Source organism: Xenopus tropicalis, chromosome 6, assembly GCF_000004195.4.
Source record: "Xenopus tropicalis strain Nigerian chromosome 6, UCB_Xtro_10.0, whole genome shotgun sequence".
Taxonomy (NCBI): domain Eukaryota; kingdom Metazoa; phylum Chordata; class Amphibia; order Anura; family Pipidae; genus Xenopus; species Xenopus tropicalis.
In genome coordinates, this window is record NC_030682.2 from 62441329 (window position 1) to 62469216 (window position 27888).

Here is a 27888-nt window from a genome sequence, read left to right on the forward strand (position 1 = left end):
CCTGAGGCAGAGAGGGGCCAGGGGATGGCTGAGCAAAGGCAATTCACCCAGCCTGCTTGGGCACATTTACCACAGCTATCCTGGCATTGAGTCCAAGGGATTACGAGGCAAAAAGAAATGGGGATGAAAATATATTTCTGTAGGGATGGAACAGGTAAGGAGCTCAGTGACAAATGCTTGTGATTACAAGAGTTTTGCTACAAGTGAGAAACACACAAGGGCACATAAGGTTAGAAGAGATCCCAGCGTGGGATATGCTAATCAGATCCAGACACACCGGTCAGTTGGAAAGATGGTTGGGAAACACAGGGCAAGCTAAGAGAATGAAACAGTAGTATTACAGAAAGTTTACTATAGGGTACTGGTGGTGAGAAAAACAACTAATGCTGATAAAATTGTATAACAGAGATTTGGGGCAGTTAATACAGTGGGAGAAGGCTGGGGGGATAATGGAATACACTGCATACGCTTTGGAGAAATAATATAAAGGAAGGCGTTGTTCGACAAGGAAGGTACAGGTAGATCAGGGACACTTGAAATGTAAACATTTAAAACTTGATTACACTGTAATTGATAAAGGCTTTGTACACTGGTGTATGGATCTTGGGTTTGCAGTGCCAAGTTGGTCACTGCTAGTCACCTATGGATGGGAATTACAGTCAGACCTTCTTCTTTCTCTTAGACACACATAAGCATCTGGAAGGGGGGTTAAGGCAAGGGAGGCCAGTTGTTCCGTGTGTTTTCCTTAGGGCAAGAGCGAGGCCCAAAAGTCCTCATGATGGTTGGTCTCTGCAATTTCTGATTCTCCTGATGTTTCTGGAACTGCTGTCTTTATACTTGTAATTTTTTGCCCAGAAGCAGTGACAGCTTGATCACAGGATGCAGTGTTAAAGAGAGTGTTGGTCAGAAAATAGTTCTGCTGAATCTGCTTGGTTCACTGTATTGTGTGCATTGGTGCACATGATGCGAGTGTGCATTATGTGGTGATGTTTACCTGTGACTGCTGCACGAAGAGAAATAATCAAATCTCAATATAAGCTCTTCTGTATTCATTTCATTAATTACACACTGTGGGGATTTGCACTTCATGTGAGGGATAAAGTGCCTGAAATAAAGAGTCTCCATTCTGTTGGTCTGGTCCTTCCTGCTTCCACCTGGAAGTCACTCATGTCTGGGAGTTGTAACTCAGCAAGAGCTACATGGGAGTATGCATTCCACATGTTAGGTACTTAACTGCAGCACAGTGATAGCACAACCTGATAGCAAATACAGGGCTGTGGTAAAATTTTCATTCTGAAAGCTCAAATGGCACAGGTGTAGTACAGCATATCCAGGGGAGAGAGAGTATAGGCAGGGTCCTTACAATGAGTACAGCCCCCCCAGCCCAGCCGCATAGTCTGTTGTACATGAATTACTTCACTGTTTACTCCTATAGTACTTACTCCAATACAGGTATTAAATCTGGGCAGCCAGGAATAACAGGACTGAGCATGAGGAGAAAAAAACACATTTATTTTTTTTTTACACACTTAACTTAAACAGCACCACTAGTTACAAAGTTATGGAAACTGTGCTGCTTTCTGAATTTTACCACTACTTTCCTACAAATCATCTCTCAAATATGGCATATACTTAACATTTAGTTATTGTATAGTTTAGGAAAACAGGTTGCTTTTGGTTAATGACTTTGTCCTACAATAGAAAAATTTCCTGTGGATTCTTATGCAGGCACCTAGTGTGAGATCAGTCGAGGTGCCACTCTCTGTCTTTTATCTAAGATCAGTGACCTCCCCTCCCATGATAGGATCAGTGAAAATCAACGCTGGCTGTCTGCACACACCCCCGACACAAGCAGCAGAAGCAGCAGCAGCAGCAGCAGGCTCACTGGAATCAGAATCGGGATGATTAAGGCACGCTTGTGTGTTGGGTTAAAACACTGGAGGAGGGGTACAGAGGAAGAAAATATAGGAAACGGAAGCCAACCAAAAGTGTAATAGTAGCAGCAGTCTGTCCAACAGCAGCACCAGCAGAGGGACCCTCCTCTGATCACCCCCCCTACTTGTCCTCAGCCCCAGTAGTAATCATACTAGTTAACACTAGGTGACTCGCAGCCTGCGCTCTGTTCTTGACTCCTGACTCTAAACCTGCAACAGCCTGGATGCTGTAGGACCATGCACAGCTGCCCCTTCACTGGCAAGTGCCTGCTGCCAATGTGCCTCACCTTTCCTGGAATTTCCATCACATTTACTGGCTGGATTCTTGTGCTCTCTACTGTGGTTCGAATGTCTCTGGCATCCTCATTCTTGACAGGTAAGGGGTTTGTTTTAGGGGTATAATAATAGTGGCCTTTGTGTTAATAAGTATAAAGCCTACTTAAACACAGTGTTTATATTCTAACTGGTCCTTGTGTTGATATTTACCCTCCATATGGCCATGGAGAAAGAGAAATTCTGTGCTAATGCTCTTCTTTATGGGGGTCTTGCTTGTTCCTGTATATGTCATACAGGGATGCAGAAACTTGTTTCCATATTATTCTGGCAGTTTAACAAATCAATTCGTTTTTAAAGGGAATATCCTTGTGACAACATACAGGGGGAAAGGTGGGGGTCATTTACTCCCCCCAGATGTCTGTCTTCAAGCAGGGAAAGAGCAAGGGCCTTAGGTCCCCATAATGGTATTTAAGAACCCAGAAATTGCTGATTATTTGCTTTTCTCCTGATAACATTACAGTATCAAGCTGCAGCTTGATACTTGTTACATTGTTTCTTTTCATCCAGACTGAGCCATAGCCTGGTTACTGGATGCTGTTGTGCACTGTGTGCAAGAGAGTGTGTTAGATTGTGCTTCAGTGTGGGGATGAGAGGCTAAGTATACTGTTTTCCGTATGTGATTGTGTGAATTGGTGTACTGTTTGCATGACTTTGTGAGCATAGAGAGGAGTTTGCGGCTGCAGAATCCGGGGAACTCACCAATCCCAGTCTGAGATCTTTTTTATTTATTTTGTTGGAAAAGGGTAGGTTTCATTATTTATATCTCTTCCTATGAAATGTGTTATGTTATATGGCAGTCTTTTACTGTTTGCATGTTCTGCTTCTAAAGTATCCCAATAAGTCTCTCAATATAAAATAGTGACTGACCAGCCTTCTACATTCACTTTTTAATATAACCCATGTGGTGGACTCTTTTGATGGACTCTTTTGACTGTATATAAGTTACACCTGGGATAGCCACATAAGTGACTGCTTGCTTCTGGTTAAATGCTTTTTAAAAAGATTTATATCAGGCGTTGAAAGAAGGACTTTCATGTGTTATTATTAAAAAGCGCCCCCCTTTTTTTTTGCTTAGGAGAATTGATTGTTGTAGTTCAGCAGTATTGTAAGGGATGCAGGTGTGGCTTCCAGTTCAAAAGTATTTATTTTTTAAGAGGTGTAATATATTTATACTGACTTAGGAAACCTCTGGTTGCAATGTGTACTGTGATACAGTTGAACTGTGTGCAATATAATCTCATTTATTCTGATTTCTGTGAATCTGGAAATCCTACCTGCTTCCACTTGAAGTCATTCCCTTCTGGAAGTTGTAGCTCAGCAAGAGACAGAGGGAAGGAACTCTGTCTATGAATTTATGAGTTTTGGGCCCTCTAGTTATGATATGTACTTTGTCAAGTATGCTAAGGTACAGGCAATGTAATGTGATTGTGTTTGCTTTGTTTAGATGTAATATATATATTTATTCCTAAAGCAGCCCCATAAAGGATACTGTGGCTACCAGAGGTTCTCTGTGGTCACAGGAAGCATTTTCATGAAAAGAACAACAGTATTAAATCATTATGCATGTGCTATTCTAGCAGAGACTTACTGATATATATGTGTGTTTTCAGGGACTATACATACTTTTGTACTATATTCTACTGTAAATTGAACTATTTTCTTATATCTGTACAATCATTTGCATTTAGTGCTGCTGATTTTATAGGTGTAATTTTCTGGTTCAATGTGCTACACCCATATTGCTAACACACTAGGTGCCAGTGCCATAAGCACAGGATGTGATATGGTTCTTGAACCTGGGCATCTATGAGTAACAGTGTCATATGGATGGAGCAACACATTGTTTTAATTTGTATAGTCTAACCAAACAACATCCCTAGTTATATGATTTAGAAACTGTAGGCTGCTTGCTGAAATTGCATAAAAAAATTGATTACATTTAGGCTTACTCTAGGAAAACAGTTTGCTTTTGGTTAATGACTTCCATCCCCTTCCATCCCCTTTCCTACAGACGCCTATGCAGGCACCTAGGGCTATAGTGCAAGTGTGAGATCAGCTGAGGTGCCACTCTCTGTCTTTTATCTAGAATCAGTGAGCTCCCCTCCCATGATAGGATCAGGTCAAATCATCACTGGCTGTCTGCACACTCCAAGACACCAGCAGCAGGCTCAATGGAATCAAAATCTGGATGATTAACACTTGTGTGTTGGGTTAAAAGACTGGAGGAGGGGTACAGAGCAAGAAAATATAGGAAACGGAAGCCAATCAAAAGTGTAATAGTAGCAGCAGTGTGTCCAACAGCAGCATCAGCAGAGAGATCGTCCTCTTATCACCCCCCTTACTTGTCCTCAGCCCCAGCAGTAATCATATTTGTCAGCACTAGGTGACTCGCAGCCTGCGCTCTGTTCTTGACTCCTTACTCTAAACCTGCAGCAGCCTCTGGATGCAATAGGACCATGCACAGCTGCCCCTCCACTGGCAAGTGCCTGCTGCCAATGAGTCTCACCTTTTCTGAAATTCCCATCACATTTATTGGCTGGATTCTTGTGCTCTCTACTGTGGTTCGAATGTCTCTGGCATCCTCATTTTTGACAGGTAAAGACTTTGCTTTAAGAGTATACTTATAGTGGCAGATATGTAATATATGTAAAGAGAGTAATGTACTGAATTCACCTATATTCCATCATTATTATAAAACATGGATTCTGTAACAAGTGACTGGTCCTTAAGTTGATGATAACTCGGCATACGTCTTTACAGCATGCATGGGGAGTTAGATAACTTTTCACTAATGCTCTTATCGAGTCTCACCCATTTGTGTATATCCCATACACAACTAGTCTGGGTATCAGGCAGTTGCAGAATCAAGTCGTTTTTGGACGACATTATTACTGTGGCACCTGGTGCAAAAGAAAAAGAAAAAAAGAGAGAACTTTTAAGTTCAAGCTAAGTAAGCAGTGTTGAGTTTCAAAATATGATTGCAAAGGGAGATAACACTAAGCTGATCATAGGCAAGGCCAGGAGAGCTAAAGAGCTCTTGATGGAGTGCAAACTGGTCATTGATCATGAAACGTTTCAGGTTCAGAGCCGGTATCCTGGGAACCCTGTCTTCTTCTAAAAACTTTACTGTGTCTGGAAAAGGAACACAACAAAACAAAGCATGTCATAACTACACACACTTTTTTTCTAGACAGGATGTGTTTTGTTAAGTAATTGAAAGCTACCATAGATCAGTCAGCTTGGCACAGTTATTAAAGATGCGTCTCTGAGCACCAGATGCCGTGTAGACATCCTGCTAAAATAGATGTGTTTGGGGCACGAAATGGTAGATTCAAATATTTTGGCATGATAGTTTACAGTACCATTGCAATTGAGTACTAAACTGCCTCATTTCATTTTAGGCATTAAAAATGCATATTGCTACACAAGTGATAAGAAATAACTTTCTTGCTGACTGACTGAGACATGCCTTCTATTTCCTCATAAACATTCTTCACTAGTGTTGTAAAACTTGAGCTATATACTAACAAGTTTTCTCCAATGTGCATGGGTTTGTGGGATAAAGAAGAGCTACTTTTAACCTCTGGAGTGCCAGTGGGCATATACATGCATTTCATGTATTGCTGTCTTTTACTGCTGAAAAGTAAAAGGTACAATGGGTACCTTCTCAGTTAGAATGCTTTACTGGTCTTTGTGTAATTAGTTTTTTTTTCTGTTATTCTCCAAGGATCTATTGCCAAATGTGAAAATGAGGGAGAAGCCCTACAGATTCCATTTATCACTGATAACCCCTGTATCTCCTGTGTTTGCCTGGTAAGTTTGGACATTATATTATTGGAATTCACAGCTGAAGCTCATAGATATTTAGTGTAAAAATTCTAGCTGATTTATGCTTTGATGTACTATGTTTCTGCAATAAACTCACTGGCTTTTCATGTGAAAGAGTTAATGCATGCCTTACAAAAGCCCTTCCATTCAAGGCAGAACGGAGTTAGCATAAGTTGTTTGCACTGCATCAGATATCCGATCCAGGGGAAGATATGCCATAAAGTCTCCTACTTACAACCTTGGAACAGAAAAGTAATACTGAATCTATGTGTTATACAGAAAGACAATGCTTTTAGGAAAAAATTGCTATACATTATACATACATAATTCAGTATATAAAATGTATATAAATTGCTAATTTGCAAATTAATATGACTCTCTTTCTTTCTTTGCTTCTCTTTCTCTCTTAATCTGCAAAATAGCAAATTATGGCAATGGAAACACGCTAATAAATTACTGCATTGATTTCTACCTTGACCTTTGTATCCAAGGCTGTATTTTTGTTTTACTGGTTTATATGCCTCTGCTTTTTAGTTTATGTGTACCTTTAGCCTTACATTGTTTTCATACTGATTCTAAGGCATGCACCTTTAATATGCTCTGTATGTAAATGCATTCCTTGCACAGGATGCAATATAACTTGGCTTTAACCCAAACAACATTGATTTATTTTTTGTAGTAAGGGCTCTTTTTTTTGTGTGTGTGTGCAGTTAATGCATGTTTAAGATGCAGGTTTGAGCACACCTAAATGCAATATATGGGTTTTTACGTGCTCAGCATGCATTTTGAAATGCATTATGCCAGGGGTTCCCAATCTTTCTTACTTGTGAACCATAGTCAAATGTAAAAAGACTTGGAGAGCAACACAAGCACCATAAAAGTTTATGGATGTGCCAAATGAGGGCTAAGATTGGCTATTAGGTAGTCTCTATGCACACTGTCAGCTTACAGGAGGCTTTATTTGGTAGTAAATCTTGTTTTTATTCAACCAAAACTTGCCACCAAGTCAGGAATTCAAAAATAACTACCTGGTTTGGGGGCACTGAGAGCAACATCCAAGGGCTTGAGGAGAAAAATGTTGCTCACAAGCCACTGGTTGGGGATCACTGCCTTATGCATTCAAGGCTCATCTCTGATACAATAAAACAGAGAAATGTATGCATAAATCTGTGTGAAAATATGTGTATTGGTATTGTTTGACTTTTATATTGATTATTTTTGAACAGCCGCTTACTAGTAACCTTTAATAATATTATCTATGGTGAGGTTATGTTTAATCTTTTGTGCCAAAATCTTCAGCAGGCAAATTGGGCTAATACGGATGTGGGTTTCTTAATCTGCACACCGATTATACAGAGTTCTAAAGTGCAGGATTGCTATTTTTTATCGAGCCTTATTTAAGAAAACAAACTCTTGTTTCTGGACTGATTTCACTTTTCTGTGTTATTATAATACAGCACCCATTACCTCATGGGGACTAAATTAGGATAAACCCAGGCTGGTGGCAAAATAATCCTATTGGAATTTCTTGAATATGAATATGTAAATGTTTTTTTTAGTAGCCTTAAGAGTGTGTCATACAAATCACTGAAATACCCCCATATCTAAAAGCCAAAATCCCAATCCACATATTTAATCCCTTGCCTGTACTGAGTAATACTGGAATTTATTTGGAAAATTATTGTTTCTTTTCAGAAATTATGAAGTGATATTTAGTGTGAACCAAGTCTTATAGTGTGACATTAGAACATTAGATGAGGGACTTCCTTCTGCTAGTTGTTGGAGACTATTAGTTGAATTTACAAATGCTGTTAGGTGTAGTTCTGCAGTAACTTTGTATGCCTTGCCAGTTTCTTGTACCTTGGTAATCTCACCCATAGACTCACAAAATACTAGCTAAATGAAACATTTTAATGGCTACCCCTGATATTACCAGTGACACTCCCACTCACTTCTCCTTCTTTAACTGCAGAACAATTTAAATCAAATTGTACTTGAAGAAATGTTTACAGACATTTTATCGGATGTTTCCATATGTGCTTTCCTGTGTATATAACTTTAAGCACACTACAAGCAAACAATGTATTAATTATCCCTAATACTCAGAGTATGGCTCATTTCTTATTTTTCCACTGAAGTTTATACAAACACCCTATGTAAGATAAAAGTAAACTCTGCTAGTTAGCCACCGTGCTCCATAATAAAAGGCAAGTTTATTGGTTTATTAACATGTGTTAATGAGTAAGACACTTATTTTCACAAGTCATAAAAATCCTTATTTTTTTATACTTTTCAACAAATTATAATACTCTACAAAGATTTGTTAGGTAGGTAAGCTGAATACTATCTAGTTTTGTATTGAATGTCTAACAGAGTGCAGAAAAGACATGTAAAGGATATACAGGCTGTAATGGGTACTCTCTATTTCTCATTTTCCCAATTTACATTGACCTAGCAAAGAGGGCCACTGGTTTTAATTCTGATCAGATTAATGCCAATAAATAGGCTTTGTAGTAATAATATTGGCCAGTGTTGATATAACTGACCATACATGCAATTATATGGTTACCAAATTGTGTACTTTAATCAATATTCCCTGGTTCTGTTTGGTGACTCCATAGAAGGAGCTTAGCACATGTGGGAGCAAATCCAGTAGTGAAAGGTGCAGTCCTTTCTTCCACTACCCTTGCAGTTAATTTCACAGTTAATTCCGCTTAACTTAATTTCAGCCAGTGGACTGAATTACAAACCAATTGCTTTTGAGACCTATCACACATTACTCATTATATTTTTCTGATGAGCTTGGCAAGCATATACAAAGGCCATCAGCTTATGTGTGCCCAGGCTATGACAGCACTGTAGTATAATTCCCAGCATCTTTCAAAAGCAAATAAACAAGTTTCACAGTTCCACAGTAGCAATCATTGGTTGTAAATGATTTGTAAGAATCTATGTGGTTTATAAAAACCTTTGTTTTAAAGGGGAAATATTGTGTGAAAAACAATATTGTGCTAGTGAATTGTAATCATCTAAATATAGAAGGAATGTGCTGTAAAAAGTAGTATTTCAGGCTGATTTATTAAAAAATTCCCCAAAACCCCACTAGTCCCTCCAATCTAATCCACTGCCTGCTGCCTCCATTGCCAGGCTGTACAGGGGAGCCAGCAACACTCAGTACACTGCACTGTAGGATAGTTACCAAACAGCAGCTAGGCTGACCTGATAGGGAACTGAAGCCTGTCTTTGCTTGTGTGACTGCAGGGCTGTGATTGGCTCTCTGCCTACGGCTGTGCTTCTGGCAGGGACCGTTAGGACATGCCACCACTCATTTGAAACACAGACCCAAGAGGATCTATAGGGAGCTCCAATATCATTTTTACATATAGTATTAATTTTTCAATGAAAGTGAAACCAGCACCATATATTATTTAAAATTGTCTACAAGATTTTAGTTTTTTTTTTTTTATTAATTCTGTATGTCTCCTTTAACATTTTCTGTAAAATATACAGTACTTCAAAACATTATACTGCTGGTGTAATGGAAAACAATATTTTCATCATATTCAACGTCCAGGGGTGTGAGCTGAACTGTGTTTGTTTAGGCAATTCATCAAAAGTTTCATAATGATACTGTAAGGGGAAGGGCACAACAAGTGATTTTGGGTGACTTTGTGGTTTATCAATTGTAGTTCCATTGAATCACAGTTTGTGCAGTTTGTTCATTAAGGGATCCAGATACACTACTGTTCATTTGGAAGGACTAAAATGTATAAAATTTGTATTGATGTAATTGGAAGCAATTTTGCATTAATTAATGTGACTCTATGTAATAAAATATTCTTAATAATGCAACTTTGAGGAAATGGACAAGAGGGCTTGGTTCTAGTCCATTAGCTGCAAGAGAATATATATTCTTGCAGCCCATAATTTCTCTGACAACCTGAGTTTAAGATATGAAAGGAAAGGTAGCTCAGAGTCTATGTGGCAACAGTTATTCAGTTGCTCTGAATTACTAGCATGTGTCTCAGTATGTTTTTTTGCATATGGGATCATAGGGACTCACATAATTTTTTCAAACACCATAAAACTTGCACATCTGACCCAGGCCAAGAGAAAGGAGACAGATTCATCAGGTTCATCCTATTTCTCACTATCCTATGGTAAAAAATCTTACATATTTACATTTTGCATAAAATAAGCCGGCTCTAATGGTTGTTCAACGTGTAAAAATGAGGTCTTAAAATCTTGGTAGAAGTCATAGATCATTGTCCAAGGGTTACTTTGACCTTGAAATAGAACTTGTGGATCAATGAGGACTCCAGGCAGTGTGGATAGTGATGGCTACACATATGGCATCAGCCAGCTGCATTTAGAGTAGCCTCATGACCTGTTCCAAGCGGATATTTATTTAATAAAGCCAACAATTTGGGTCCATATTAAGAATCTGTAGTGCCAGTTAGATTAAAACAACTGAAGAAACAGCATGAAGTCCTAGACTGCCTTGACACTGAATGAGTTAAGCAGGGAATGACATTTGTAAATTGATTCATATCTTGAAGGTGTTGCTGCCCCCGCCTGAAGCAATTGCATTATTACAACACACAGATGCAGTAAAGGGCTGCTCTGTCATTTAAATTGCATATCCCCTAGCAAAATGGTCAGGGAATCATTATAGCCCTATCCACAATGTTTCTATTTTACTGCATTCATCTTTTGAAAAGGAATCAATTATTCCTTCGAAAACTAAAGCAGAAGCCTGAAGGGAAAACATGGGACCTACCAAATAATATAACTTATTAAAAAAATATAATCACTTCCTTTCTTAGAATACTGTCTAGGGCTCTAAGGCTTTACATGGCATCTCTGTCTTATATTAGATGAAAACATATGCATTTTGTATTTTAAGGAGGCACTGGGCTTTTTTCAGATTCCATTTTACATTTTTTGCCAATTTTCAGTTATTTAAAATATATAGTTTTCATGAAATATAATTGCTGTGGTTTGGGTTAACTTTTTGTTTCTTAGATTTCTTATGTAAACAATTAGTGCTATGGACATTTATATAGCAAATGTCCATTGCTGAGATCTCCACATGCTTTTGACTATAGTGGGAAGCAACAAGATCACAGCTTCCCATAATTGCATAAAAATATCCCTCACATTATGCGTGGAACAACCTGTTCAATTGCCCTGTGTTCATTAGATATTAAGGGTTCTAAGGGCTAACACATTATGGAAACTATGTTCTGTGAAGCTTATGGCTCAAGGCTCTGCTATATAACTGAAATGTTTTAAAGAGGATCGCTACATTTTTTTAGGTAATGAAAGAAGACAGACACATGTATCTAGATAGAGAGTTCCCTGTTCAAGCACATCCACAACTCTAAAGTTAATTAATTGTATTCTACAATTCTGTTCTAAATATCACATATTGTTATCAATGATTATATTTTTAGGCTAGTGTCCCTTTAATACTTTCTAGTTTGCCTTTTATTTGCCGAAGCTGCATTATGATTTATGACATGACATTTATGCATTCACATAAACTTGCAGGCTACACAGCAGCTACACAATTGCATAATAATTGCAAAATAATTATAGACATCCATTCTTAAGGCACACTTCTAACTAAGATACTATAATAAAAATATCAGATGCATCTGATTTACAGTGTCATGTAACAGTTATGTTCCATATTATTGGCAGAAAGGTATACTTTGGAACTAATATATAGAAATCTAGAAAAAAAAAACAGCTAGAACTTAGTTGTTTGGTGATATATTTTGCCCTCTAAAAGCAGCAAACACTTAGGGGCTGATTTACTAAGACACGATTTTGAATCCGAATTGGAAAAATTCCGATTGGAAACGAACATTTTGCGACTTTTTCGTATTTTTTCGGCGTCTTTACGATTTTTGCGTAAAAACGCGAGTTTTTCGGCGTCTTTACGATTTTTGCATAAAAACGCGAGTTTTTCAGCGTCTTTACGAAAGTTGCGCAAAGTCGCGATTTTTTCGTAGCGTTAACACTTGCGCGCAAAGTCGCGCCTTTTTCGTAACGTTAAAACTTAAAAGGCGCGACGTTTTGCGCAAGTTTTAACGCTACGAAAAAATCGCGACTTTGTGCAACTTTCGTAAAGACGCCGGAAAACTTGCGTTTTTACACAAAAATCGTAAAGACGCCGAAAAACTTGCGTTTTTACGCAAAAATCGTAAAGACGCCGAAAAAATCACAAAATTACCGATCATTACGAAAAAAACGCAATCGGACGCATTCGGCCCGTTCGTGGGTTAGTAAATGTGCCCCTTATTGTCTGATATTATTTTTATTTATCTCTGCCAGTGGGCAAGTTTTACAATCAACATCCCAGAGTTTAGAATGCTCATTAAAAATCACCAAGAGTGCAAGGAGGTTCCTGCACTGTAGTCAAGGCCAACCATGTCCAACTGCTGCAATGTTGTGAGCATATATTTATACTGACAGGTTAACAGGCTACATACTTTGAGAAGTAATATAAAAAACACAGTTAAGCTAGACATCATTCTGAGCCAGATAATATACTTGGACCTCTTGTTAGACAACCATAGGCTAGGTGGTACAACATTGTGCACCTTAGAAAAAAAATTCTTTTAAAATGTGACTTTTTTTCCTAAAATTACTTCTACTTTGCTGTGGTGTAAAATAATTTTATGCATTCAATTACCAGATTGCCTAGTGTGGCCCTGTCTGTTTTAAAGAGTTTCACTTATTAATGCTGTCTACTTGGGTTCTATGTTCAAGACCAAGGGGCACATTTACTAATCCACGAATCCGAATCCCGAATGGGAAAAAATCGAATTGTAAAAAATTTTGTGACTTTTTCGTCACCGCCACGTTTTTTTTTCGTATTTTGTGCAATTTTTTTCGTCGGCATCACAACTTTATCGTATTTTGCGTGACTTTTTCGTCGTCGTCGCAATTTTTTCGTATAGAGCAATTGTAAACGGCGGAAAAACCAATCCAATTTTTTTCGCTACGGCGACGAAAAAGTTGCGGAATATATACGATAAAGTCGTAACGGCGACGAAAAAATCACGGGACATACGAAAAAGTCGCAAAAGCGACGAAAAAGTTGCAAACATACCGATCATTACGAAAAAACGCATTCGGACACTTTCGGTCCGTTCATGGATTAGTAAATGTGCCCCCAGTAGTAAGTGACTTCAACAATGAGGCACATCCTAAATTTCATTTTAACATATTGGTTCTTCTGTGTTTAATCTCTTTGAGAATATAAATTAACCTTACAGAACCTTTAATACCATCTAACATAAATCATGTTTTGTTTTAGCTATATTTCACTATATTCTAGCATACTTAAAATATCCAAATCCCCTTTATCTTACAATTTTACTTCTCCATATCCTGCCAAAGAGTGATGTAATTGCTGGCTGTACATGTGGTCATCATCTTACAGGTCCCATATGATCTGTTCTTCGAAATATAAACACCTAGAATGTTTTATGAATATATATTTATGTATATATATATATATATGTATATATATAGCGGCAGGGCTTAGTTAAGGGTACCCAGCACTGATGTCACCCTGAAGAAGGGAGGGGGTAAGATAGCAAACAAAAATAAGTAAATAAGTTAAAACCTCTGCTTGAGTGAATACATATGTCACAGCAAACCACACTCTTTCAGAGTTCTGTCAGTAGACTACTTGTGAATGGAATGTTTTGTTTAAAGCAAGTACCTCAAAGTGGAATAGTTCTTGGGAACAGCTACAAATTGAGAAAAACTTTTACAAAATGTCAAAATGTATTTTATAAGAATTAATACTTTCTATATAAAACGCAATTCCTGTGTTTCTGTTGCACTGTGGCACATTTTTAATTTTTAGCTTGGTTTTCATATATTTAAACTCTTTATTGGTCTGCATGCTACAAGTGTTATGTTTTTAGTGATTATGAAATGGTAGTGAATTACTAATACAGTATTTTATCTGTAGCTAATCTTACATATTGCGTTAACTGATGCATGACAACATAGTATCTGTAAGATTTGGTTGGCCCATAACCAGACAGGTATTTTGTTAATTGTTTTAAATAGACTTTCATAGGTACTTTTACACTTTAATGTAATAATATAAGCAGAGTAGCTGATATGTGAAAGAGTTCCCACACTGATGTGCATTTAGCAACAGACAAGGAGACATTGCGCATTTAATATTTTGTTTTTTTAACTTTTTAGAGTTCAAAATTATAAATAAATTTTATATATATATAGGGAGAGAGAGTTTACCACATGTTTAGGCATTTATTGGCATTAAAAAAATGTGTATACTGTATTTATATATATTTATATATATATACAGAAGTATGGAAGTATAAGAACACAGCTTATTGTGTGCACGTGACCATTAATTATTTTTTATTTGTATGTATACAAGCTATGGATGTGTTTGGTTTGCCCCTGCTTTGGCATTCTCCATGAGCTTTAAAACAACATTATTTTACAGGACATAAAGCTCTGAATTATGGGAAGGCCATCTTCCATAGACTCCATTTTAATCAAATAAATTAAGTTTTTAAAAATGAGTTCCTTTTTCTATTTAATAATACAACAGTACATAGTACTTTTTACCAGCTACTGTAATAAATAATAATCCTTATTAGAGGCAAAACAATCCTACTGGGTGTAGGTAAGGTATGAAGATTCAAATTATATAATGACCAATTATTCGGAAAACCCCAGGTCCCAAACATACTGGATAACAGGTCCCATACCTGTATTATGTCCTCATTTGGAAGAGTGTCATATGTCTGGTAATTTATGCAATGTGATCATATTCAAAACTCATAGGACGAATCAATTGACACGTGTTCAGGATGTCTCCAGCTGTGGTCTGGTTTTGATAATATTTACAGTGAAAATGTAATCATTATTGGATTAAACAGCAACTCTGCACATCTACAGTCATTCACATTAACAGCAAGATTTACAAAATTGTGATATATGGGTTGATATATGAGCTATTCTAATAAATAATTGGTAGGCTGCTTTGTTTCCTTTCAGAAAAACGTTACCGTTTACAATAAATGCAGGAAATTGCTTTTACTTTGAATCCGAACTCTATGTGCATAAGTCTGCAAAACAGCAGAGCAAACTACCCATTATAAAATGAACGATTGTTTTTGAAAACAGTGTAGGCCTCCGATTGTTTGGAACTCTCAGTACCTTTTTCCAGACAAGACATAATTGTTGCAATTATTTAAACATCGCCCTTCATTATAAACCCGAGTTTAATTGAAAACATATTGCTGGTTTTGCCCTGAAGATTCTTTGTGCCACACTGTTATTCCAAGATCCTATTTCCAGTTGTCTGTTTTACAGCGCAGTTAACAAGGTCTGTTACAGTTCCCAGATAACTATACACAGATTCACTAAACAGTACCCTTCAGCTCTCATTTATTTCACTGAGAGTTGGGTAATGCTAAACCACTAGCTTCTTACCTGACAGTCGGGAAGGCAGATCAGACTCATTTGCCCCATGTGGGGTTCCTGTTCCACCAACACAGAAAAATGATTATTTTCTTTTTAAAATTTATTATTTTCAGTTTTAGTAAAACAGATATTATTTTTATTATCTATATATTTGTATGAGTGGGAAATGCTATATTGCTTGCTAAGACTTAGATAAAAGGGCTCAATTATGCCCGCCAGCTCAATGAGCAAGCTCCCTCCCACTGTCAGTGGGAGGGCCTACAACCACTTTTATTAAAGGTACTCCAAAATGCCCTCTTTGCACTTCCATATAGTTGCAACCACTGCATTTTGTTACAAATCAGGCGCTGCTGCACCTATTGAACCATTGAGATACAACCTCCCCTAACCAGGGAGTAGCTTCAAGGTTCTACATTGTTAGGTGCAACACTTGCACTGAATGAATGGGGCGCATGCATCGCTCACACGCTGAACACTGGAAACAATGACAGGTGGACTGAGAAAATATTCAGCGCAACCTTAACAAAATGCACGCACAGTTGGTTCCCTTGTTGGAAATTAGATGCAACTGTGCTAGGAGCAGTGCAAATTCGTCAAAAGAATCACCCATTTGTGTCCGCTGGAATTCTGAAAAAAACTTTGTGGGATTGTGGAAAAAATTGCTCTTTGCACAGCATCTAGATAAGTTAATGCACCCAGATTGCCATTGTAATAACAGGACATTAGAATACTTGCTGGTAAATAACATTGGTAGTCATTTTTCCCTTCTTGACCAAAATGACCTACCATTATTCCATGTATGGAACCAAAAACAGTGTGATCTTTCTGTTCTGTATTCATTCAGAATTGGATATATGGCAGGGTAGATAATCTTGATGACTATTTATTAAAGGGAGAATATACCCCCATTTTGACATGAGCTCATTCAGTTGGGCTTACAACAGCTGTTGATACTCTATAATATGTAAGGAGTTCCATTAATTTGCTAACTAGTCAGTCAGTTTATTGAGGGTCAGTGGAATTCACAATAAGTTTTTAACCCTGCATTCCTTCATGCCCCTGCATATTGCTTAATATGGAAGATACATAAATTGTGTAAGTTTAGGGGCCCTATAGTCTTGCAGTGGGGCCATTAACTAGTCAGTAGTAGTTTATATAAATAGTAAAATAGTAATGAATGTGCTAATAAAGTTTAGCTAAGGGAAAAGTGATCATGGGGGTGGGGGTGTGTGGTTTAAACCAACCTGCCCCTGTTAAGCTGCTCTGCCTTGTCATTGCTTGTTACATAAGTTTTTGCAAAAGTTATGTAAACTGTGTATGTTTAGGGGCCCAATGATTTTGCTGTTGGGCCCAGTAAACTGTCATCTCACTGCTGAAATGTCCATGCAGAAGTTGCTTATATAATTCAGTAAATAAATACCATTATGAACAGTTGATGTTACCATATAATAAGTAGTTCATATAAATAGTCCCATTAATTAATGTGCTAATAAGTCAGTCATTTTATTAGGGGAGCAGTAACATTTGCCCCATCAAGCTTCTCTGCTTGATACATAACTTATGTAAACTTATCTAAGTTTCTTGGAAAGTCAGGGCATTTTTTGAGTACATTTTAATAGAACTTTATATTCAACTTAAAGAAAAACTATACCCCCAACCAATGTAGGTTTCTATAAAAAATATATTGTATAAAACAGCCCATATATAAAACCCTGCTTCATCTAATTAAAACCATTTTCATAAAAATATACTTTTTTTTAGTAGTATGTGCCATTGGGTAATCGTAATTTTTTTTATCAAAAATTGCCATTTTAAGTACTATGGGCCACCCCCTAGGACCATACGATTCACAGCACAAAATAACAAACCAAAACCACATATACATGTTAGGTCACATCAGCCAATTAATAGACAATGTTCTGTCTTTTGCTCCCACACTTCTTCCTGTTACAGTTAAATATACATTGTTTCCTGTCAAGTGATTGCTGAGGGAGCACACGGACCGTCACAAAATGGTGGCTCAAGGGAAAAATGTATATATATATATATAAAAAACAACAAGAAAAGGCGGCACTCAAAAGTTTTTTCAAAAAGTGCAAAAAGGTATATTCAGTTCAGCGACGTTTCGGGCAAGCCATGTGCCCTTTATCAAGCTCAAACAAACAAACAGTAGTGCAGGTGCAATTCTCCAATTATGTTTTCAAATACAGGAAGTGACACGATAGGGATACCTTGGCAACGGTTATAAACAATCCATTATATCCACCCACACTCCCTGCATGAGTACATACATTGAATGCTTTATTAGAAAATACCTGCTAAAAATTGGCTTCCGGTCAATTGAGATATGGCGATGCAGGGGCAGCATCCACTATGCGATGATCGATTGATCGAGCCTAGCCTGACTCCTTCCTATGCAGAAAGAAGGCTAGGCTTGATCAATCGATCATCGCATAGTGGATGCAGCTCCTTCCTTCGCCGTATCTCCTTATTTCAATTGAACTGAAGCCAAGTTTTAGAAGGTATTTTCTAATAAAGCATTTTAAAATACTAAGTGGTTTGCAGGATAGGGAAATTATTGGGGCAGGTTAGAATATATTTTTTACTTTTCCTTTAAAAGGTTCAGGGTTGGATATACATCATTATTTTTGATGTTAGAGTTTAACCTAAGGACCATTCATTTTTGTGAAAAAAATTGGAATGAACAGCAATATTGTAAAAAGGGAGTACATTTTTACAAATATCTTTGCTCCTGTTTGTTTAGCAAACAAAATTTAAAAAAAAGGTCCAAAATAAGGGAAAAAAAAATCACAAATATTTGCTCCATTTGCTTGCATTGCTCACTTTTTCTGCACAATGAGGTCGTTTATTACGTTTTCTTCTTATAGTTTCAAAGGCATACTGGACTTTTAAAAATACATTTGCTCTAAAATATCTGCCAGAGGCGATTACATAATCATCTGGAAGGGAAAGATGTGCTTTCTGCCGCTACTATGTTTTTCTGTGGCAAAACAAATTTCTGTTGCTTTTTTCGCTTTCCAAGTATAGTATTTTAATGTTTAGGCTTAAAAGTGTTCTACTTAAAGTAGAAAAAAAGAGCTTATTTGTCCAGTTAATTTTATTGTCTTCATAATCTGGGTCTTCTATTAGCACTGCATGCCATTTACTTCAGCTCAGATTAAGTTTCATGCAAAAGATGACATAACAATACTTGGCAGACTGACACTGATTTCTGTGTGCTTTATGTTTATTGTAAAAAAAGCTCATAGCCTATTTTACATCAGTAAAAAAAAGTCATGCAAGTGATGTCAAACAATATCCTTAAGGTTAACACACCTACCTATTAAAACATGCTTTATTTGGGATAACCCCCGCCCCAAATGTTACAATTAATAATTTTATGTGACATCAAGGAATTGCCTAATTTGATGAAAATAACTACCTTTCAAATATAAAAGTGATATGAATATACAGTAAAATATATTCCTACAAACTGTGCTGGTGACATTGAGGATATTTAGTGCTGTTACTAGTGTCACATGACTCTTTGAGAACTAATTCAAGCTTGGGGACTAAAAGAATTAATTTAGTCCTGCTGTAAAAATATCAAGATGTTAGAAGTCACCTTGAAATTGAATGACATGTAAAACAACATGAGGACTTATGCTCTATCGGTCTATCTTTTGAATAGCATTAATGTCCAGAAGTTTAAAGAAAATGACCATTGATTCAAGTTTCATGATTAACTGCCCTCCCCTCTGTTCCTTCTTCAGGTACACTGGGTAAATTGTCGGTAGAGATGTAGCGAACTGTTCGCCGGCGAACTAATTCGCACGAACATCGGGTGTTCGCGTTCGCGAAAATTTGCGGACTTTTGCCGATGTTCGCCACTTTGGGTTCGCCGCGTTTTTTTTTGGCGCCGCGTTTTTTCGCCTTGGTTTTCCCGCCGTGTTTTTCCGCCGCGTTTTATCGCCTATGCATATACATAGGAATAGCTTGCGGTTTTTTTTTTGCGTTATTTTTTTGCGTTATTTTTTTGCGTTTTTTTTTTGGCGCTTTTTTTTGGCGTTTTTTTTACAAGTATTTTTCTGAGAAGTTTTTGCCCTTGATCCCCCTCCTGCATGCCACTGTCCAGGTCGTGGCACCCTTTAAACAACTTTAAAATCATTTTTCTGGCCAGAAATGGCTTTTCTAGGTTTTAAAGTTCGCCTTCCCATTGAAGTCTATGGGGTTCGCAAAGTTCGCGAATATTCGCGAGTTTTGGCGAAAGTCCGCGAACGGGTTCGCGAACATTTTTGCGCGGGTTCGCTACATCCCTAATTGTCGGTACACTTGTATATTTTAACTCCAGTTTATCACCTAAAGAACTCTTTCTCATTAGGGGAATTATCTGCATCATAAAAAAATGTTTCTCTTGCATAGTAAGGTAATTGAACAATACAGTCTATAGAATAGGTAAAGCAATTTTAGAAGTCCCATAGTATTTTTACAGTATGCTACAGTGGATTCCATGTTTACTGTATACAAACCCGAGAGGTCGCTAGATTCTAAGTCAGAGAAAAGTGCTCATAATATGTTTCTATAAGTAGCTTTTGTGCACCTGCTGTGCCAGTGGTTGTAGCAAACCCGATGTAGTGTCTGATGATCAGTTGATCAGGGAATCATATGGATTGTGCGTCTTAACTAATCTAGATACAAAATAGTATACCATGTCCTGCCTTTGTGCAGCTTAATGGTTACATTTTATATTTGCATATTTTATTTTTCAGACACACCTTTTCTTTTCTTGAAAAAGATTGCTGTCAGATTATTTTGAAGAATGTGCGGTAAAAACACTGTATAGGCAGTATTGATGCATGGTGTGTTTAGTTCAGCCAAATACTGCTGTGGAATTGCAGCTCAGACACTGACAAATAGAGCCCAATTCCATTCATAATAAGTCATAAAGAAACTCATTTAATCATGCAACACACATTTTATACATTAACAAAACCAAAAGCCATATGACATATATCAAGATTTCACCTTCCCTGTTTTATATTTAGTAGTCACAACAAGCAGACTGTGGGTTTAGAGCACAGATGAAAGGCTTATAAAAGTACCAGTATAAAAATGCTAGCTATGAGACAAACACTCTCTATTTGTACACCATTCAAGTTTCATTAAGGTAAATTGTATCTTCAGAATGAATATTTAGCCAACAGATAACATATCATAATAATTGACCTATTACAGAAACTTAACATATTGGCATTTCACTTTTACATCTTTTACTTTGAACCATCATTATGTGATGGTCCGTGGGCTTCCTCAGAGATTACCTGCCAGGAAATAATGCAAATTTTAGGGGGCGATTTATAAAAATTCAACTTTGCCTTCCCACTGGTAATTCATTTTATTGCTGGTGGGAAGGCATTTCAGGTAGATTAGTTGCCAGGGTAGTCAAAATTTAAAGGAGAATAAAACCCTAAAACAGAATAGAGCTAACTATACTGTACTTACTGCACCAGCTTAAAGGAACAGTAACACCAAAATGTAACAGTTTCATATTTCCTTTAGAAATTCTACTATAGTTTATATAAATAAGCTGTTGTGTAGCCATGGGGGCAGCCATTCAAGCTGGAAAAAAGGTCAAAAGGAACCTAAACAGCTTATCTGTTATCTGTTATGTATCCTGTGCCTTTTGTCCAACTTAAATGGCTGCCCCCATGGCTACACAGCAGCTTATTTATATAAACTATAGTAGGGTTACTGTAGCAAACACACAACTTTTACCAGTGCAGGGCAACAGTACATTATATATTACTTACTTTGATACGCTTTAATTTTTTGGTGTTACTGTTCCTTTAAAGAAGAAGGAAAGGCTAAGTCACTTGGGGGTGCCAAAATGTTAGGCACCCCCAAGTGACTTAGATCGCTTACCTTCTACCCCGGGCTGGTGCCCCTGTTAGGAGAAAACACCACCAGCCCGGGGTAGCAGCAATCTCTTCCTCCTTCCTCTCTCGCTGCGCGCGCATGCGCAGTAGAGTGAACAGCCGAACTTTAACAGAAAAGTCGGCTTTTTCACTCTACTGCGCATGCGCCGGACTCGGAGTCTAGGGGAAAGGAAGGCGGAAGGAGGAAGCGAATCGCCCCAGGTGCCCCGGGCTGGTGCGGTTTTCTCCTAACAGGGGCACCAGCCCGGGGTACGAGGTAAGCGATTCAAGTCACTTGGGGGAGCTTAACATTTTAGCACCCCCAAGTGACTTAGCCTTTCCTTCCCCTTTAAGGGAATACTGACATGGGAAAAGGTTTTTTTTTTTTCAAAAAGCATCAGTTAATATAGCGTCTCCAGCAGAATTCTGCATTGAAATCCGTTTTTCAAATACACAAACAGTTTTTTTATATTTAATTTCACATGGGGCTAGCCATATTCCTTATTTCCCATGGTGCCACAACCATGTGACCTGTTCTCTAATAAACCTTAGTCACACTTTACTGCCGAGCTTCAAGTTGGAGTGATATCACCCCCTTCCCATCAGCAGAACAATGGGGAGGTATCAAGATAGCAACTCCCAGTAGAGAGAAAAGCACTCAGTAGTAAGAAATCCTCCAGTTACATGGGAGTAGGAGAAACAATAGGTTACCTGAAAGCAGTTAATGTGTAGTTCTGGCTCAAAGATGGCTGCCTACACATCAATATTACAAAATAAAAAATTTGTTCAATTTGTTGGTTCAATAAAATTTTAAATGGTAGAGTAAATGATTTTAAAAAGATGGGGAGCTTCTCGGGGAAACTTCAGAGGCACAGCCTTGTTCTGGTACAGAAACCCAAAACATAATGTAAAACATTTCTGCCCTACTTCTTTAGTTAATATTTAGTTCTCCCGTGGGAATACCTTACTTGTGTTGTACACCTGGATCAGAATAGCTGACCAACGTGTTAGAGAGGGAAAACCTTGTTTTTAGTTAGCCTTCCACATGAGTAGGATCTTATTTTGTGATATGTAGAGCACTGAGGAATATCTTGGCACTTTATAAATATGTTAATAATAGTAGGAATTCTTTTCCAAGAAATCATCCAAGCCTCTTAAAGACATTAACAGAATCTGCCAGAATCTCTCTGAATTCTTTCCAGCTCATTAATATCCTTCCTTAAGACTGGGGTCCAAAACTACATTGCATACTCAAGGTGAAGCCTTACGAGTAGTGATGAGTGCATTTTTGCGCCAGGAATGGATTTGCTGTGAAATTCCGCATTTCACTACTGGCGAATTCTTTTGCAAAACTGAGCTGAAAATTTGCCACATCAAAAAATCTGTGGATCAAAAAAGTTGCGGTCACATCAGAAAAGTTACATTCACGCAACAAAAGCAGTGCATGCAAAAAGGTCACACAGTAGCTGCATTTCAAAAAATGTTTCCATTTTGTTAATTTTTTAGCAATTTCGCCAATTTTTTCAGCAACGCAAAACGGGACTGATTTGCTCATCACAACTTACGAGAGATCTACCCTTTTTATGCAAGACAATATTTTATTTGCTTTAGTAGCCACTAAGTAGTATCTCTGCCTAGAGTTAAACAATTTATTATCCACAAAACTCTTTAAATCATTCTCAGTGATGGAGGGCCCCAACACACTACCATTTAGCATATAGCTAGCATTTATGTATTTATGTATGACCTTGCATTTATCAACATTGAACCTCATTTGCCTGTTTTCTGCCCAGTTCTACAGTTTCAATCATATTGCTCTTAAAAGTGGCAGGATCCTGCATGTTTAGAATAATTTATTGTCATCACAAAAATAGACACAGTAACATTCTTTGTGGTACTGTATCAAATGCTTTAACAAAATCTAAGTATATCACATCCACTGCCACCTCAATGTTTAGGTTTCCGCTCACCTTATCAAGGAAGGCAATTATATTTTAAAATTAAATAAATCCGATAGGATTGTTTTACCACCAATATATATTTTTGCTAGTTGGGATCAGGAACAAGTTACCATCTTTAGTATTACATGAAAAAAAAAATGAAAACATTTTGAATTATCTGCTTAATGTGTACTTTATGGATGATCGCCTTTCTGAGTTAAAGAATTTACTCACGTTTTTATAAATTTTGAACCTGAATTTGAAGCATAATAAACTAGCCCCTGCATAATCTGGAAAATTAATTTTTATGAATAACTACTTTTTCACTTTTTCCATTTTTGACCTTTCATAAATGTGCACTATAATATCATATCTTCATATCTTTGCTTTTTATCTAGTGATGCACTTAACAGCTAAATAGCAGCAAAGGATTCAAAAAAACTGTTCTGTAGTGATGAATCTATTTATAAAATGAGGGCACTGTGGGGAGAAATATAAGCATGACAGCCTTTAGTTCAAAGGAATAGGCGTGGAGTTACTCTTTTGTCTATAATTACAATGCAGAGTGTAAGCAAAACCACTGCAAGTAGACGAGTAATGACAACGTTGTGTAAAAGATTATTTTTCACTTAGTCGACCTGCAGCCAGGAAGGAAACCTCTCTTGTTATGCTTGGATAACTTATTTTTACTTGTTTGTGTTTTTGTATGTACAGATTACTTAATTCCTAAGCACATAAAAATTACAAAAATGGTCATAGTTATTATAGTCTTCATTTTGCATTTTACAGAATAAACTTTAATAAAAGTAAGTAGTATGATAACAGAATGCATAGCTAAAGGCCCAATCTTTAAACTGAAGAAACAATAAAACCTAAAATGGTACTCAAATTATTACATATAACGTTTACAGTTCAAATGAATGTTCTTGTTAGAAAAAAGTGGATGTATTTTCTTGCTAACATGCTGACATGTCTGAAAACAAAATAACACATGTACGTATGTTTTGATGACCTTTACAGAAACACAATTTATTGGGTATGCTTTGTAAACTGCCTCATTAACCATATGTCAAATGCCAAATGCAAACAAAAACTTGTTGGTAGATTTAGGAGGGTAAATTCCATATATATTCTTTGGGAAAAGTTCTTTGCACCCTGCAGTTATTCTCTGCAAGAAACAAAAGTTCCAGTTAACATTTATCAACAAACCTCCTTGCCTTGGGACAACATATTCATATCCATTACAAAGAACATAGTTAAGATAATATTACAGTGTCAATTCACAAGGTCAAAAGCTAATACTTGATTCTTTATCATTTTTACCCTGCCAGGTTTCCCATATCATTATCCCTTGTCAATAATATGTAAAGTTATCCACTTTATTGAGTATAGGATCTTGTAACAGTGAAAATGTTTATAATTAAGACCATCTGTCTATTCACCTTGTGTTTTTGTAATCGAAATCTATGTTGTCACACTGTCAACTTTTCTGTATAGTCCCATTTAACCTAGGGTTGGGCAGCCTTCAGCTCTCCAGCTATTGTTGAATGCTGGCTGTGGAAGCGCAGAACAGCTGCAGGTTTACTTCCCTTGAGTTCTAGAATGAAATTTGCATTCCTGTGTGGATATTTGGTGCTTTTCTTTGCTTCTGCTGCACTCTAAAAATGTGTTTCATTTTGCAGTGTATTCCCTACATTGGCAATATGCACCCTATTACAGCGCAATGGATATTTTTAAAAAAATAAGGCTGTGACCTTTCTGTTTTCTCATGCAATGGCAGAAATCATTCCAAACTACTCTAAACTGAGAAACATGTTTCCAGTGAAATGGATTGCTATGTCCTTGTGTTTATTAATATGGAAAACACTGTAATATACTTGTTGAAAAACACACATACATTTCACATGCTGATATCTGCCTAAAAACACCAAATTAAAATCTATTAAAACAAATGAATATGATTAGATTGCTTGTACCTGGCATATAAACATATAAATATTTAATATGCTTGTTCAAATTACATGAAAAATTTGTTATTACATTTCTTTATTTCAAAATGCATGCAGTACCACTATTTAATGCCCTTTGCTCAGGTTGTTGCCCTTTGCTCAGGAGGCCTCCCATATAGGATGTGTTAAACTGTAAAAGAATCTGCCTCCCCCTATTTCTTCCCTTTCAGAGAGTTTTTCATTTTTTAAAGTAGCTTGAAAGAATAGCTGGAAATCATTGAAAAAAAACCCTTTATGTTAATATCATCTATGAATATCTCTTATACTTGTATATCGCTTTCATGAAAAAAATGCACATGTCAAATAAGCTACTGCCAATAGTTAAAAGTTGATGGAGCTGGAGACCAGTAACTATCTACTGTACTAAAAATGAAAATGGGGCTTGAAATAGATTCTCAGACAATACTTTTGTTAAGGGACTTTTGTTTGACATTCCCCCAAGAAGTTAATTTCATGGTCTGAAGTGCATTATGTAATCATCATTTGTCTACATATATATCAGTCCCCACTGTACCAAAAACACATTTAATGCTAAACTACATGGGGGATTTTAAGCAGATTTTGTGGGTCACACTTTATTTGGCGGCACAAAAATTTGTGGGATCCTACAAAATCTAATCCCATCAGCTGTAAAGCAAGTCGGATGGTGTGTTTTGTTCCTACTTCTACATCTGACAGTCATTGTATTTCAATGAGAGAAAAGAGGCTTTCAGACACCATCAAATTTTTCTGATGAGTACAGTGTCCCCTTCCGACAGGCTTGTCATGTCGGGTGGAAAGCCTTCCATATAGTTTACATATGAGATTGTTATATGTTGCTACAAAATGTCTTGTGTAACTTAGCTCTTACACAGTTTCCTTGCCTCAAAAAGTGTATGGTATAGTTTTTGCTTTCCTCACAAGTACATTGGGTTGATGACACTCTAGGAGATTAGTCGCTCATGATAGATCTCATCTACAGTGGGCAACTAATCTCCTGCAATTTCTTTTCCATCAGCAGTACTGTAAAATGCTGTTAAGAAAACATATGTGTTACTTTGTTTTTTCGGAAAAACAAAGCAATGCATATGTTTTTGCAAGGATGATTTACATTATTATACGAGGTATTTCTTATCTTGTCATTATTATACAAGCTATTTCTTATCTTGTCTGAGCTGGTCTTTATGGTGTCCAGCCAAACAGTGCTTCTATTAATGGCATGTATGGGTACTATTTTTTTTATGTCTGGTAAGGAAGGCAATAACACAACTCCCATTCATATGTACAAATGCAAATAGTATGAATGCTGTGTAGGAAAAATAAGGCCTAAACTCAGTATGTTTGGAATGGAGTTAAGCACCCATAACAGAAGGATGTCAAAGGCAGAGCTATTGCTGAGTATAGGGGCATAAGAAATTGTATAAGATTTAAGAAAATGAGTTAACTCTTGTGACATTGTGCAGGTGGGGTGGACCCTCACACCAGAATGAGATACACTACACTTTAGGAAGTTTTCTTGAAAATTAAAAAGCGATGCAAAATTGCACAGCTGTGTCGGGTTTAGAATTGTTGATCTAGTAGGTGTATTTGTATGTGCGTTTCCATGGCATTAACTGCAGTTTCAACACTGTAACCGAATATGTAACACTGTATAAACAAAATAATAGGGGGATCGAAAAGTAACATTATGATAGCTTTACATTTTATAAGCTCTCTGTTATGTCTTGAAATAAGTGCAATGTAATAAGCAACAGGTGGCCAAAACTGAATACATGATTTAAAAGAAAAAAGAAGTTACAGCCTAGGGGGTATATGTCACATATGATGACCACATCCAAGTCTAATTTACCAAATACAACAGGGACGGATTGAGTTTTCATATAATCAACATTTATCTTCAGTATAGTATCACTTTATGGTTAAGTAAAAATAGCTTTGTTTCCTGCCTCACTTAACCTTCCAGATCCAAGCCCAGATTGTGTCATGTCACAGATAATCCTACACTTTTCCAAATTTATCTGAAAGTTAGCACTTCTCCAGCTGTTTCATTGTGCAGGAATATTGGGGTGCTGAGTGGCTTAGATGTTTGTTTTTTTAATATGTCTTCCCTTCTTTCTAACACTTAAAGTTATTTGCTAGAAATATGACTCTGTATTGTTTTTCTTTCAGATTATTACACTTTACCTGTATTATGCTTGATTTTCCCCAAATTTATGGTCTTTCCACTCATTAACCTTCTCCATATCTTCCAAAAAAGTGTCATGTGAGTAGAATGGTGGGTAAATCTGTCTAGTCAGTGATAGAATATATATCATTAGTCACTAGTCAGTGATAGAATATAGGGATCATTATAAGTGAGTGACAGGTCAAATACTCATAGTTCCTTTCTCTTTGCACAAAATTGTAATTTTGCATTTTGAACTAATGTTGGTAACATAGTAGAAGAGTAATTATC

General features: G+C 37.0%; 1 protein-coding gene across 3 annotated transcripts in view; it reads left to right on the forward strand.

Annotated features, from left to right (window-relative positions):
• The first annotated feature begins 980 nt into the window (after positions 1-980).
• Positions 981-27888, forward strand: part of bmper (BMP binding endothelial regulator) — a 123678-nt gene continuing 96770 nt past the window's right edge. The window contains exons 1-3 of one of the 3 annotated variants that reach the window (XR_004223097.1): positions 981-2310; positions 4704-4865; positions 5998-6083. Coding sequence is in view for 2 of the 3 variants with exons in the window: in XM_012964815.3 (XP_012820269.2) it covers positions 2172-2310; positions 4704-4865; positions 5998-6083 (387 nt within the window). In the remaining variant the exon portion in view is untranslated. 3 annotated transcript variants of the gene reach the window in all.